Raw genomic sequence first — 16461 nt, forward strand, 5'->3', positions numbered from 1 at the left:
AGTCACATTATTGCATAAAAAGCATAGCAAAGAAACCTCCCAGTGTTTCAGTGTTAAAGAGATATGGACATAGTGCAACTTGTTATTACTTACTCAAAGATTTTTCCTAGCTGATCAACATCTGAATTTCCACGAAAGAGCGGCCTGAAAGAATAAAGAAATATTTTTTAGGAAATGATTTCCTCTAATTAAAGTGAACTTGCACTGGTCACTGAAAGCTGCCAACATAGGGTGAAAACGTGTTATTTTTCTGAGGCCTCACTCCTTTTGCCTTCATGTTTATCCAGCCTGTGAGTGCATCATCTTTTAAGTTTCTGCTTAAATCAGTAAAAAACCAGGATGGATGAAATTTATCTTTGAATATGTTACTTTAGAGAATTAATTGTGTCCTTTAACAGGAATGAAATAACCTTCTCCCTCTCAACTAGTATTATCCTATGAATCATGTAACTAGTAAACAAAATAGATTTCATTAGAAAGAACATACTCAAAGAGCTGGTTAGAAAGAAAAAACTGAGTGAATGTCATGCAATTCATTTTAATATAATAAAATCAAAGATGAGTTATTAAGAATATAAGCTGAAAATTAAATTCCTTGTATAGTGTACTGGAAAGGTGCTCCTACGTTTGGGGATCAAATAAATGGCAATGGATTTATGAAGGTCTGTAAACAATGGCGTGTGAAACAGTACAGAATTTACCTTGAAAGAGAGGAATACTTCTGCTGCATAGATAAAGATATATTCAGGAAAGAAACAAATTAATAGGTAGAACATCCAAAGGCTTTTAGAATAAAAACAGTGACTAAAAATACTTTCAAAGAGTGGTACACACTTTTTTCTTCTCAAAATGCAATTTAATATATTTCTGCTATTGTAATATGTAAAATACTATCACCCCATAGTGACTAAAAAGTAAAATATAAAACTCAGATTTGTCTGCTATACTGCCAGCTTTGCCTGTAGTTCAGTAAGGTGTGATCAACGGTGCAATTGTACGTGTAAACTCCAAAGAGCTTCCAACATCTTACTGATGGATGACCAAGGATCCAGCCAGGAATAAGGGCACCTGTGAAGATCAGCCCTCAGACACTGAGCAGCATTTTGCTTCAGTAAGATGTGGGCAGACATGGTAGATTAGTCCAAGAAGTGCAATTCAGACACACTGCAAACTGAGATATTACGTGGGTCAACCGACAGCCAGGCTGCCCCTCTCTGTTGAAGCGCAGCTCTCCAGAGTACTGCATGCTGTAAACTTACTGCTCCAGTTTCCCCAGCTGTTCAACTGAAACACTTGACAAACGCTGTATATTCCCATCTTTTCACTGGCAGCCTTCAGTTATGAAGTAAAGTCCTTTCTCCTGCCTCTCTCTGCATCCTCCCTTTCTTCTCTCTGACAAGGGCCCTGAACAACACTGATTGCCAAAGACACCGTTTCACAGTTCCACTTCAGAAAAGACGACTTGTCCCATCAACGCTGGGACAACAAGGAGTACCCAGCTATATCATCCTCCCCCTATCATTGCCCATTTTCAGGAGCAGGCATAGGATTCACATCACCTGTTGCTAAACATGAGTTGATTCCTGGAAAATAGTGCAAAACATCTTGCCGCTCTCAGCAGGACAGTAGAGCTCCATGTCAATGTCTATCTTGCAGGTCCACATCAAATACACCAGCCAGGTTCAGAGCACTAGGACAGATCTCATTTAGACATAATAATCTCTACAGAAACCTTTGCCACCAAGAAAAAGAGCAAAGCAATAACTGGAAGACATGCTGACCATCTCTGAGGAACTAAACATGCATTTACTTTCCTTCATGTCTGCTGCCACGCAGGTTATCTCGTATCAACTTACACTGCAAACTGCTTTGGACAGGGCCATTGAGAGGACAGTTTCACCAAGTTAGATCTGAAACCCTATGACATCAGATTTGAACTGGGGAGATGAGGTAGCCTGGTACTTGTCCATAAAGTACTGTTTATTTTGACTGTGAAATAAATGTTAAATAATGGGATACACTGATTCCCAGATATACACTATGTTTATTATTTGCAGGGTCTTTGACAAGACTGCTTCAACTTACACTTAGAGGTTTCTGTATTTTTTAAACTGTAAGAAACCCAGCCCAGCAAAGCTTAACTTCACCCAGACATGAGCATCTACTTCTGCTGTCAGTTTTGAGCCTGATTTTCAAAATGCTCAGCATCTACAATCCTACTATTTTCTGTAGTGACAGATACTCCATATCTTCCAAAGTTGGATAACATGACAACCTTAGATAATTTTTGAATGACTGCTTAAAATTATTAGCATACAGTGTTTGCCGTTACTTTGAGAATTTCATTTTTGCTTCCAGCATGAGAATATTGGGACCCTTCAAACTAACGAAATGTGCACAATCAAATAATCCTACCCATGCAGATGGGAAGCAGATCTAATGTTTTAAAATGTATGCTGAACCTTGTGCTAATGTGAAGCTTGGCACAGTCAGCCTTGCTCTCAAATCACCTTAGGCAGTGTCATGCCAAAACAAGTATGATTCTTGGGATTTTTAAGAGACCTTTTTCCCATCGCTGCTGCTGTCTCAGATTTACTAAGAGTTGAAGCAAGAATTTAAATTATTTTGAATATATAATTGTACAACACAAGGTGGCCTTCCAGCATACTTTGGTATTTCATCATAATGAAGCATTATTAATTCAGCTTTCAGACTCCTATCCATCTCACCATCACAACTACAACAGAATGCCAACTCTAGACTAGGCACTGCTAATGTAATGAAATTTGCCTCACGAATTTTGGCTGCTGGTTCAATTGGAATATTGGATGGATGATTGGGGAAGTAGATCCACTTAATCAACAGCTGTATGAAGATCTCGTCTCACATTTTGGCACTAGTTATTCTTATGCAAAGACTTGCCAGCACTGCAAGTCCAGCACACCTAATATGGGAACTTTTATCTTAAGCAGTTGTTTTTTCAATTCTACTCTTGAGGGTGGACACCAGCTCTTCTAGTATCATTGAACTGGGAGTATACCCAGCAGCCACAGAAAAGTAAAATCTCACCTTTGTTCTCTGTATCCTTCACTTGACTCACTCACCCACTCGCTCCCTGAGGTTTATTTACTCAGACTGAATCCAGAAGTGGGGATATATTCTCTTCTCTGTGAGGATAATCTCTGTAAGACTGGTTAAACTCTGAGTTTCATTTTGTAGAATTCTTTTTTTTTTTTTCCCTAGGGAAAGGCATGGGGCTAGATTTGCCTCATGTGGCAGCAGATGGAAGTCTGTCCTCTAAAAATCTGTATGTCTCAGGAAAGAGGGAGCAACCGGTGGAGAAAAGGGCTATCCAGGGGATGCACTTGCCTTCTCAATGGTTCCTTGATCCTCTCAACCTACCCTGACTATGCCTACTACAAAATCCATGCTTTGAGGACTCCCACCCCATTGCTGTCTTAAAACACACACTTGAGCAGGGAAGAAGATGGGACGAAAAGAATTACAGTACAGATGAGACCAATTTAATCTCCCTGTTTGCTCAAGAAGTCCCAAATGTTGTTATGTCTCCACACTTTCCTACTTTTGTTGGTTTTCGTTTTTTTGATTTTTTAGGAAGAGGGGAGGAAGGAAGTCCACCAGTGCAGAAGTCCACTTTGTTTGATCATTCCTTCTCCAGGTCTTGGAGCTAGACTTTTACCCAGTCCCTCTGGAACAATGTCACTGAATGGAGGGAAAAGCCATTTATTTCTAATGTAGGACCAAAATGCCCTTAGCCTACAGATAAAAAAATGAATTGGAGGTACAACATTATTATTCTGTTCTGCTAAAATAAACTCCTTCTAAGTCAAAGAGCATGTATTTTTGAAAACATGGAGCTATACTGGAACTAGTACTTGTTCCTGAGGTACAGAATGTGAAGCTACACAATTAAATGGATATTAGCTATGACTAACTATTAGCTATGAATAATTGTGACTATTTTCACAAGATAAATCTAGCTACCTTTTTATATGGCAATCCAACAGAAAGATAAATATAACACTGAAATAAAAACACAGGTCACGACATAAAGGTGCAATGTAAAACCACACAAATCCTGAACAAGTTAGCATCTGCATATAATTTAGAAGGACTTACACCACTAATCTTCTGGCTGAAAGGCTCTCATGCTTATATGCAGCTGAACAAATTAGATTTCTCTTTTATCTTGTCCAAAGGAGTATACTCAGCTCATGTTGTTGTCTCATGCTGTCTTTCACTTACACTGAATGTTCTGTCTATCTGAACTGGATATCTGTGTCTGAAAGGTTAAGTACTTTATTTTATAGATGCTTTTTTTCAGGTCTGTGCTACTCAGTACAAACTGAGATATAAACATTTCCTAAGCAAGTCTCTCTGGAAAAAAAAAAAAAATCATCCCTGGTGCAACTCCACTAACATGCCAAAGCAATTCTAAAAGTAGTGTATACAATGACAATGCAGTGACATCCAAGAGATAAATAAGGTTTAACTGTAAGCTGGGCAGATTACTTCGAGACTACTTTCAGCCTATGGTCCACAAAGCACAGAGGCTCTGGAAGATATTGTAACAAACTTTTGATTTTTCACAAAGGTTGGAATGAAAGGCATTGAGAAACACTGCTGCAGTCTATACTGCAGTTTAGATGCAAGGAAAAAATTTACTTAACAATAAAACCACATAGAGTGAGGCACAGAAGAAGATTTCTGCAGGTTCCTTGATGGTGACAGGCATTTTGAACCAATTAGTGCCATTCTGATAGGAATTAATTTTAATTTCTGACAGTAAGCGATTAAACTACAGATAATATAGATATATGAAGAAAGCCTAGGTAAAGGAAAACAGTAATAAAGATGGAAAAAGTAAAACAGTAATGAAGATGGAAAATCCAAACATTACAAAGCCACAGAGACAATTCTAGAGTTGCCAATGCAACTGCCTGCAAAGCTAGACAAGGAGCCACATACGTAAGAAATAACTTCCAAAACAGTTATCTGGAGTCTGTCCACTAGTGCATTTGCTCAGTGTGGTGACAACGGCAGCTGGGAATCCCGTCACCTTCCCTGTTACCGCAGAAGAACAATACGGATAATCTCTTGATTGCTGACTTGAATATATTCAATGCTTCTGGTGAAAAGTCTGTATATCGGCAATCCAGATGGAGGCAATGAAGTCATATAAGAACTGCGTAAAATCAAAAGAGCGTCATGGATGCGGAAGGTACAGCTTGCTTTCTTGGGCATGCAAGGCTGAGGCGGTTGGGCTGAGAAGATGGTGAGCAGAAGCGCTGGGGAGGAGAGCAGCAACTCCAGAGCAGGTAGCTGCTCACCTGGAGCCATAGGAGAGGCGAGATGGGGGAGGTGTGAAAGAGAGAGCCCGTGGTAACTTGACATAGTGGAGAGAAAAATGTAAATGAAAAGAATAAAGCAGCAGTTTATGGAAGTGGAACAAGGAATTTTAGACGTCGGGAAGGTTGTAGTGGTTAAGTTTTGGAGTTTGTATGTGTGTGTGTGTGAGAGCAACAAGGTGATGGTGAAGAAACTAAAAAACTAAAGCCAAGAAACATTTGCCAAGGAATCCTGCATCGTGCCATGGGAAAGCTGCCAAGCTACATAGTCTGTGACTCAGAGATATATTTAAATGATGTTTTCTTTTTCTTTTCTTATTACAAAATGTGAGTAGCTGGCAAATAATTTTGTCAGATTCTCAGTTACTTGTTATGAAGAAAATATTTTCATTTTTAGAATTAAAAACAAATAAGACCTAAAACTAAAATCATGAGATGACTAGAAATAACATGATCTGGACTGTCCTGTGGAAACCTTTATTCAGAGGGATTATTTCTGAGAGCCGATTCCTCGCTCGTGTTCCCACCACTGCTTCTCTTTGACAGCTCCCCTGGACATGCCTGTACTGCAGGCATGAAAAGGGAAACTAAAGCAAGATGTAAGGAAGAAATGTGTATCCCTACTTAGAGATGACGGTCCTTGCCGTTTCTGATTAGCAGCATGAACATGGTATGGTATAAAACTTCATTCTGCAAGCAGGCCCCAGCTGACAGCGTTGCATGCTCTGGACAGTTACCCACCTCCAGTCCCAAGCGCCTTGCCTCAGCTGTTGTGCAATCCAGAGTTCTCATTTTAAACGTGACATATTTTGTACTTCTCCCTCTCCTCTCCCTTTAATAACATCTCTGTGTGGGTGGCTGCCAGACACAGCACAGGGAAGAAGTTACTTCATGTAGAGCTCATTATACTTGATCACAAATTGCTCAAGACTTTTAAGAAACATACCTTCTCCTCTCCTACGTATAAGAAAGATGATGTGGATAAACGTTAGGACTGAGGAAATATATGGTGCTTAAGAGCGCAGCTAAAGTCTGACAGAGAGCTGATCAGCCATCTTGAGTTTCTCATTTTAGTCTTTAACGGCCCCAATTTTTTTATCCCAAATCTATCATTCTTCAAGTAGGATAGTACCATAATTACAGGTAACATCTCTAAGCTTATTGGGGCTACATCGGTATTAAACTATTATCAGAATCAGAGCTAGTGTATCAAAAGAATTACAATAATTACTAGTATTTTCTCTGAAGATTCTCATGAATTTTATGAGTTTCATTCGATAGGCAGCGGCAGAGAAAGGAAAATTGGTGGTTTCTGAAAAGCTGCTGCAAACTTCCAGTGCAGTAGTGTGTCGAATTTGCTCCCCGCTATTAAAGATGAAATCCAGAAAGAAAGATAAAATTTCTGATCCCCCCATATGTATGCACAGACTATTTCCTAAGAAACGTAGCGGTGTCCTGCCTGAGCTGAGAAAGCCGGATGCTTTCGGAGCTGCGTGTGCCCCGCAGATACGAGCCAGGAGGGGAGAGACGCAGCTGGCAGTTCAGGGAGGCTCCAGGACACCAATCGCGTCCAGGGCCGAAGCTGCTGCACATGTGGCTGGAAGCCAATCGTGTCCAAAAGGAAGTAAAAGGCAAGATGGAAAATAATGTTAATAGTAAGAGAGGGCACGTTACAAAGAGGTGTAAATTTGGCAATCTCCTTTTGGGTTAAGTTTGCTAATCAGACAAGAGGTTCCTGGTGTGGGTTTTCATTGTGGAAAGTCTGCACTGCTCCGCTGCCAGTGTTTTATCACATGGAGATGCTGAACTTCCTGAGGGTTTTTAAAATACAGGTTGGCAACCTGTAAGGAGCCAGAATTATAAAGGGATTAATCCCAAGAAATTTGCAGAGGGACGTGCGTGTTCTCTTTGAAAGTCTAACTGGAAGGGAAAGCTTAGTAAAAGGGAAACCAACCAGAGGCACCATGTGCACCTTTCTGAGCAAAGCAGGGCCAGCACCTGCGCAGATTCAGTTCATCAAAAATACAGCAAAGAGCAAGAGAAAGAGCTTAAATGAAAAAAAATATATAAGCATTCTCAAAGCTCCCTCAGAAACTAGGCAAAAGAAGATCTTATTCTGGGTGCTCAGCATTTGCGTGACACTTTTTATGTAAGCATCATGTTTCAAGGTCCCAGGTGGCCTTGGAACAGAATGAAGGGCCTTATCCCCCACTGCTGCATTCAAAGAGAGCTCTACCACAGGATCAGCTAAGTAAGCTCTGGTTTTACAGCCTCTCATAAGAAAAAAAAGGTCTTTCAACAGAAGGATATAGCATGCCTGGTAAAAACAAAATTGAGGTGAGTGCGGATTTTATCTTCATCCACAGTATGCTCTAACATGGGCAGATCTCGTCTGCTCCTGGGCAGAACTGCTTCAGTATTCATCATTTAACACTTTTTTTTTTTTAATGGAAGAGCCTTGATAGGTTGAACGTCCTTCACTTATTCCCTAAGCACGTACGTCACAGTTCTCTTATCTGTGGACATTTGCTTCTCTAGAAGATTTGTAGGTTTATTCCACCAGGGCTTTTAGAGCCGTTATCTCAGCTCTGCGAGCATGATACAACAGCGGCATTTTGAAAACTGTCCTGACATCTGAAGCAAGTTCTGGAAGTGCATACACAACTGACCTTGGAAAAAGGGAAAGGCTAAAAAATGTATGGCTTCTGCTTAGAGGAGACACAGAAGCATTCCTCTCATTCGTACTGACAGTTCTCACCAGCAATATGATTTAACTATTTGTGTGTTAAATACCCCATCACTGCACAGAGTAAAACTATATCTATATTGTCAGGCAGTAGTTTCAGGTTTAATTATATAGCTAAACTGCAGGCTTCTGCATTTTTTTAGCATCCAGACGGAACTACTGGTATGACAAATACAATATGGTTGTGCTCCTCCCACAAACACTTATTTAGTTTTCTGTATTCTCTTCTTTCTCATGAGCCTATTTCATATCCCCTTTTTAAACTTGCACTCTTGAAAACTGCCACGCTTCATTGTTGTTCTTGTGCAACTGTGTTTTAGGGTTTAAAAGCAGTAATTGAATTTAGGATTAGATTAAGGCTGTCCTGCATGGCTGGGTAGGAGCTGAGAGAGCTCCTTCCTCTCCACTTCACCCACCGAAGGAATAGGCAGAGCCGATCTGCAGAGCACCGTGCACAGGCAGCACTGACCTTGAAAAGATCAAAATCCTTCTCCCAGAGCATGCCAGAGCTGTTTTCTACCACTCTTTGCATTGTCACACCTTTTCAGCTCATAAGTTACTTCTCCATTAAAAATCCAGCAGACGGCATCCCAAAATTTTAGTCAGAGCTGGTCATGTCACCATGAAGGTGCTCGTTCATGCTATATTTTAAGTGTTTTTGCAGTGAAGCACCTACTGTCAAGGTAAGCAACAGGATTCTTCTAAATTACAGAAGAAACAAGTTATTGCAAAACTAATCTGTACGCTACACATACTGGTTCATTAAATCTGCTCTAAGATACTAAGCAAATTAACTTCAAAGTATGTTTTCCGGGGTTTTCTACTACTTTATTTCTCAAAAATGCTAAGCAAGGAGCTTCACAGACTAAAGCATGCCTTACAGATAAAAGAGCTTACAATCTTAAATGTGTAATATAAGATCTTGAGCAGGGAGGACTGGTATAAATGATGTGTTAGATCCATCATTATGAATTAAACATAAAACAGTACATCTCTGACTAAATTACAAGTCTAACATTTTTTGAAATTCTAGAGCTAGGAAGAGTAAAGAGCAAAAGCAAATAACCAACTATAAAAGCACCAGGGGAAAAAAACAAAAGACAAAACCTTTTCTGTCATCTGCAGTGCTGAGGTGACAGAGGTGACAATGAGGTAAGAGAGGTTGGGCATTGGCACTCTTTGAGACTTTAGAAATGGGAGGTCCAATTTCCACATCTGAAGGGAACCATCAAATTGAAAATGGTTTACAAAACCTAGATGATCAAATTCTCAATAAAGAGAACAGAAACACAAGAACAAAGGGGTTTCTTCTTTGGGAAAGCACTGCAGACTAAGAGAGAGGATCCTTGGCTTGTCTCTGCAATGGGGCTTGAGCTGCTCCTATGCGGCAGTGAATGCATGTTTTGGTCTATGACCACTTCTGTTACCCATATTAGGTGTTAATGGCACCTGTTGCACTAAGCCTCCCCAAAGCTTTTCAGACAAACCTGAAACATCAGAAGAACCCTCCCCCTGCAAACTAATACCTCTCATCACCTTCAACTGTAATAAAATACTGTTGGTGGGAAAAGAATCTCCGAAAGGGGATTACAGCCCTTCAGACAAGAAAGGCCGGGAAAACATTTTCAGTACTAAACAACAACCTATTACGTGAGCGGAGGTGAAATTTCAACTTCAGACTTTTCTCCAGCTGTGGAGGTTGAGCCTCAAAAGACATGAAAATGGATTAGACGGATGGAATGAAGAAATATTTTAATTTGTAGCAGCTGTGCTGTCTTACAGTGATTTAATAAACACCTGCAGAAAAACTTGAGATAAGCATTAAAGGTGGAAAGTATTTATAGCAACCATACAAGGAAAACTGATACAGTTTTCAAAGGCCAGTTAACCTAAATATAATTTTGCCCTAATTTTCTCCCAGGCAATACACTCTTTCACTCAGGCTGCACAAGCTGCAAGTTTTACAGGCACTGGCCCATGTAAGTGCATGGTATTGTGTAGTCCCTTACTGGGAGCTCTGCCATTATTTATCCTGTTCATCTATTACTGATTTCACATAAAATCAGTCTTTCCCATTTCCCAACCAAAACAAAGAGTAAATTAGTAAGTTAATTTTCTATATGAAAGAGAAAACCCCCCTCACAAAAAAGAACTTCTAGGTGGCAATACTGCCCAGATGCCATCCTCCCCTCTGCCTGTGTAGCATTTAGGAGAATACATCACACTGCAGATTTTTACTTGCATTTCAAAGATTCATAGATGAATTTTGGGACAATTTTTACCCTACTCTTGTTGCCAGTACTCTGCCATTAGTGGAAAAATAGCCCACTTCTGTGTTGTCAGTGGCACAACCCCCACTGTTTTTTGACATTATTTTAATGGGGATAGTATAAAACTCTTTATCTCTGCAGAATGAATGGTGCTGAACACCTGTCATTGCTTGTGGCACTCCAGCCTCTGAACTTTTCAGTCCACACGCCAATGCGTTGTTCACCGCCGCTGCGTCCCCTGCTAGGGGTTCCCCAAGATCCAGTATATATACTCTTTCATTACTAAAGGGGTCTGATGCCTTCTAGTTGTAACTGAGTATGTTCATTCTTACAGCAGCAGCGTATGATTCATTACTGTCAAGCAGGCTTAATTTAAAAGCTATAAAAAGCAACATTACTGAAAAATCTCTTGCTACATATACTTATTTAGATGCTGAAAGCTTGAACTCCAATTATTTGGACATAAAGAGCACTTTAAAAATTATTCAGTTGTATAGAACAGCGTGTATGCAGTACTGATATAATAATAAAAATGTTTCATGGATATAATCTAATAAAAATCATCTGATAATTGACAATAATTGGTCAAATTCTGGATGATACAGCAGACTGAGTCAATCATCTTCTGATTTAGTTACTGATTCAGACTCAGTCAAAATCAATAGTAACTGAATCTTCATGCCAATTTATTCTAGCTCAGTTGAATAAATCAGCGCAAATGAAGTAATCCCTTGGATGAAATTCCTATCTGACAAATGTCTATATTCCAAAAGCACTTATTATTGACAAGCCTGGATACTTTAGGAGAGAAGCCATGAATATGGAGAATATTTAAGTAAAAGAAGAAATACTGCATCAGAGATTGTGTTAGCATTGCTTCCGGACAACACGTTCAGCACATCTATAAAAGGAAAGCAGAGGGTATTATGCATGAGTTTCTGGAAGAAGTCATATGGTTTGCCCATGCAGAGACAGACTGCATTTCCTCAGAGACGGCAAAATGAAGCACGCAGGCAGCAGAAGCGGGCAGCCAGGCATGTCACATGCTGACGTGGGGAGCGCTTGACTCGTCGTGCCCTGGCTCCGTCCTCCAGCAGAGCCGGGGGACCAGGGCGGCCGCATCTCCCATGCCCTCGCTCGTGCACAGCCAGCGTGGCCGCAGCTGGAGAGCAGCGTGCAAGCAGACGCGACGGCTGTGCCACAGGCATTGCGCAAAACAAACACGAGCGGCACGGCAACAACGCATGCACTCATATCGCAGGGCGAACTGCGGCTTCAGAGGAAGAGGAAGGGACAGGAGCCAGCGTGAGCCATCTCCTGCCGTGCCTCTTCGTGCACAGGGGCCCGGACAAGCCCCGGTGGAGGCAGCGGAGCTACCTGTGGGTACCCACATGCTGCTCTGCGGCACGCGCGCGGGAGAGGTGCGTCCGCATCCCTTCCTCCCATCACCACCCCTGCCTCCCCAGACTGCGACTCCATCTGGCTCTTTGACACCTGCGCGCTAGTCGCGGGCTGGCTGCCACACTGTCCGTAGCGGTCCGAACCCTGCGGCAGAGGTAGGCATTTCCGCAAGGGCGGTGCGGAGCTGCCTCCGGGCGCTGCAGTTCCCGGGAGAAATGCACTTCCAGAGATCTAAATATCAGATTTCTTATTGCTTTCTCATTGACATTTTGAGCTCTCCTCCCGCAGGCAATAATTTACTTGGTACAAAGTAGTACAAAGTTTCAGAAAGTTGTTATGTTTTGCTGAGCTGTCCTTATACGTTTTTAAACTCCTGCTGTTGTCTGTTCCTTTAGGTAGGCTTTCCAGCACTCTCCTGCAGAGTCATGGGTTTTTTTAGACATGAAGAACATCTAACAGCTTTGGTGGGCACCAGATAGGGAGAAGCGCTGGTGCAAAGCTCTTGAAAAGGAAGAACACAAATGTGAGATAGATTTGTCCTAGGTACTTCTGAACTATCACATACTGTATTTATGACTGGTCAACAGCAACTAATTATTAGACTTCTTTTCTTAACAACTGAATACAGAAAATCCAGTGAAATGGCCTAGATCAAATTCTCTAACTAGACACCTGATGTGAAAAAAACCCATGCTTGGAAGCTCAGCGACATGAGCCATGGTTAAAATCTAGTCTTTCTCCCCTCTCTCTGGAGTGTACCAGTGTCCAGGAAAAGATCCCCAACACCACCTCGGAGTTTAAATACCTTTTTTGCAGGTGTTTTCTTACGAAAGAAAAAAGTAAATAAAAACAATGTTTAGTTCTATTACGAGTCAAACAAAAGTACAGAGAACTTCCCTCAACCAAACTCCAGGCGAAAAGCACAGCCTCCCTCGGCCAAGTTCCTGGAGCGGGAAGCTGTGTGAGATGGCCAGCAGACTCCTTCAAAAGCAAAGTCTTTGGGCAGCGTGCAGCCGGCTCACCCGCTCCTTCGCTCAGCGCTGCGGCTGACACAAAAAGGCACGGATGCAATTCTGCTGCGTTTCCCCTACTCTTTAGGTGGTAGCGTGACCCCCCCAAGCCATCTGCAGCTGAGGCGTAAGCCAAGCAGCCCTCGGGTTGCTCTGGCTTGCGCCGGGAGGGAATCTGCCCTCGAGCAGCTCCAGCCGACGGAGGCGGACAGGAGGCATAGCTCCGCGCTGAGCTGCCGAGAGCCGTGCCGAGCCCAGCTCAGATCTGGTGACCAGGTATTTCTGTTGCCCATCTCACTCCCAAATTTCCCTTACAGGCGTTAGGAGGTTAATACCAAGCACTTCCAAATATCTGCTTCACAACCAGCATTTTGTGGTCTTCTAGCCACAAGGAAAGGTCAGGAGCAGTATCTTTTCCTCTGACCTCTGGCCAGGCCAAATTCACACTGTCATAGACTGGAACATCACCCCTCTAATAAATGTTTTTTTAAAAGATGATGTGCTCAGGAGGATTTCAGACCAGTGCTGGATCATCTGCATGGGAAGGAGCCCTGAGGACCCTCCCACGTCCCTGGTAAGCTCCAGCCGGGCTTCACTGGTGCGCGACTGCCGGCTCCCCGGCCCGGGGCACCCTGTCCCGAGCCCCCAGCCGCACCGGCGCCAGTACAACACCTGAACTTAACACTCAGACTAAGCTCCGTCAGCTAACAGCATTTCTAATGGTCGCCTTACCCCTGCCTCATGGCTCCCTTCTGTTTTTTTGTCATGGGTAATGACAGTTTTTGGTTTCTATGGTTTATCAGCCGTTTCCCTTACCAACAGATCTATTCCTCTCACTGAAAGTCTGGCACGGCTGGAAACTAGGAGGAAAACCACAACTGAATGGCCTGGCACTCGCTTACCACTCATCTCCAACCACAGACTGATACAGTTACTGGATTTGACTAACGGCTATCAGTCAGCCCAACTGTAGATGCTTAAAATGCTATCAGCCAGCAAGGGCTTGAAAGAAAATGTGAGCTAAAAAACAATAAGGTACTTTATTTTTAATGAGGTGATGCTGTCTTGAAATCTCTTATCTTTTTTTGTACACAGTAATTATTGGTATTGTTCTGACTGTTTGCCCTTCTCTCCATTAATGTGCATTTGTCCTCTGCCCAAAGCCAACAGGAGTTCTGCCACTGACTTAGGATTAAACAGAAAACAATCCTGCTTATCAGAAAACTAGAATAACATGAACAAGTGCAGTCTTCTGCCTTCCTTTGTTAGTAAAGTTTGAAGCAAAATGTCATTGTTGTTCTGTCAGATCACTAAGGTCACTAAGCTAAATTGTGGCTTGGGTCCATTCAGCTTAAGAAGTGCTTAAAAAATTTCTGTAATAGGCTGGCCACCTATCTGGGGAGGAAGAAAAAATCCTATTTTATTAGGTCTGGTTTGGAAAAACCATCAGCCTCCCACACACCCATATGCACATGAATGGCAGAAGAATAAAGGAAGAAAAGTGCAAAGCACAGAATTTTGAATGCTGACAAGATCTTTCCAAGGAATGAACCTTCTCCCAGCGCAGTTGGTCTGGACTGTGGTGAACTTTTATGGCACTTGCAACTTAAATCATTCTTGTAACAAAACAAGATAATTTCCAAAAATGGCAAAAACAAACTCAGGCCAAAACTGTACAGTACCTTGGTTCAAAGATTGCAAATCAAGCTGTGGAGCTTTTACAGTTATAAGCAGCAACATCCACCTTTGCTTGTTAAAACAAAGACAAAAGAAGAAAAAAAGAAGAAAGCATTGTTGTTTTAATTTTCCTGCTACCAAAATCTAACTGAGAGCAGGCAGACAAGTGAATGATTATGTTTTCAAGCTCTTGGTCTACTAGATACGTTGGTTTAAGGTTCACTGGAAAACACCAGATAATATGATTGCAAAGTCTGTGTTTAAAATTGCTGAATGATAAAGACAACAGTTCCCTCTTAAACCACATTTAAGAAGTTTGCCCGTTTACAGGGAAAACCCCACTTATAGGCAGCGTTCATAGATGTATTCCTTAGGTGCCTTTTGCCTAGATATCTGCGTTGTCCTGGCTTTATTACTCCTTCCCTCTCAATACCCAGATAAACGTCTTCCCCCTCTTTTTTTTCTTTTATGGATTCCCTTCCTGCTCCATCTATTTCTTTCTTCTTTTCAGTATTTAGATGATTGGGAAACATCTTACTGGTCTCTTCTCTCTTTGCTTTTGAAAGGCATTTCAGAAATGTGCTGAAAATAGGAGAAGGGAGCACAAAAAGGTCTGATGAAGAGCTGAAAAAAGATAGAAACTTGACCATATGGAGAAATACAGGATCTAGTAGGCAAAGTAAAATATTTCATATGCTGCACATCTACAGTGCCCACCTAAAACAGTGAGGAATAAATGCTCAGATATGCTGAAGCACAGGAATATAACCGATGAAGAATTAAAAGGCATGTGATATGAGCCAAAACAATATGCCTTACAAATCTGTACATGGTAGTATTGATATATCTCTGGTAGATATTTCCAGGCTCTGTTCATGGTACTATTGTTGTGTGTGTAAAGAGGTAAAATGAAATTGAAGTCTTCATCCCTATCAATCAGTTACCTTTCTTTCTCTTGTGTTCAATATGACAAACATGTCATCCGTAATGTCTATCCACATGGGAAGAAGTTAACAACCCAGTTTGGTGAACAAGATCGCAACAGTGTGCCAAACAACTGTTAATAAAGATCACTGCAAAAAGCCAGAGAATATAATCCTACCCTACAGAAATCATAGTAATTTTTCCATGATTTCCTACCCTACACGAATCGTAAGTTTTCCCATTGATGACAATTTGAGACGGAGTTTTATCTACAGCATTGTATAGGAGTATGTGGTCTCTCCTTCCTCCTGGTCCTGCTCAAACCACAGACTCTTCAGTCTCACCTTTGCCTGCACTGATACACTTGGTCTACGGCAAGAACAGGGACTGGTCTGAGAAAAACAAGCTCTGTATTAAGCTGCATAGTATTTTGTTGCTACTGTTCCAGTAGCTGATACTTCACCATTGATCACAGGCTTTAAATGAATGTTTCAGTGCCTCCAATGCTTTGAATAATGCAGTGAGATTAATGAAAAACTTTTTAAAGTGATAACGTACTGTTGCATAGTCTGAACTGAAGGTCATTTAATTAAATAAATCCTCCAGGCAGGTATACATTTGGAAAGTTACAGATTAATTGTATATTCTTCAAAAGCATTCAGCAGCAAGACAGTTAATCTTAAGGAATGGCTAATCCAAGATATATCTGGAGTAGAGGAAATAGCACTGCAAACTGTCAAGCAATTCTCTGCAATAGCAGAACTTCTATGAGCCTTTTTCCCTAAAGCTCACTGTCTCCTCTACTTCTTCATTCTCCAGATGAAGAACATGCTTAGGCGGTTTGGAATCTGTGGTTCAGCTGTTGAACACATGTTGCCAGATGTATACCTAATTTTTTCAAAGTGCAACCTTAAAGGACTACATCTGTGAGAGATTAGCACCTATAAGAACAGCTAATTCAAACCAAATGCGTGCATGACCAAAATGATGCTAGTTCGAAGACCAGACTCAAGGACTAACTGGACTGCAGATCTCTTCTGAGATAAAAGCCACCTGTCCCATTC

General features: G+C 41.5%; 1 protein-coding gene across 4 annotated transcripts in view; it reads right to left on the reverse strand.

Moving 5' to 3' along the window:
• The window catches only part of CDK6 (cyclin dependent kinase 6), a 139678-nt gene that overhangs the window by 20207 nt on the left and 103010 nt on the right, over positions 1–16461 (reverse strand). For 3 of the 4 annotated variants that reach the window (XM_064506070.1, XM_064506069.1, XM_026098551.2), the window contains exon 6: positions 94–144. The exons of the other annotated variant lie outside the window; for it this stretch is intronic. In XM_064506070.1, coding sequence (XP_064362140.1) covers positions 94–144 — 51 coding nt within the window. The remainder of the gene's footprint in view (positions 1–93; positions 145–16461) is intronic. 4 annotated transcript variants of the gene reach the window in all.

This window comes from Dromaius novaehollandiae, chromosome 2 (assembly GCF_036370855.1).
Source record: "Dromaius novaehollandiae isolate bDroNov1 chromosome 2, bDroNov1.hap1, whole genome shotgun sequence".
Lineage (NCBI taxonomy): Eukaryota > Metazoa > Chordata > Aves > Casuariiformes > Dromaiidae > Dromaius > Dromaius novaehollandiae.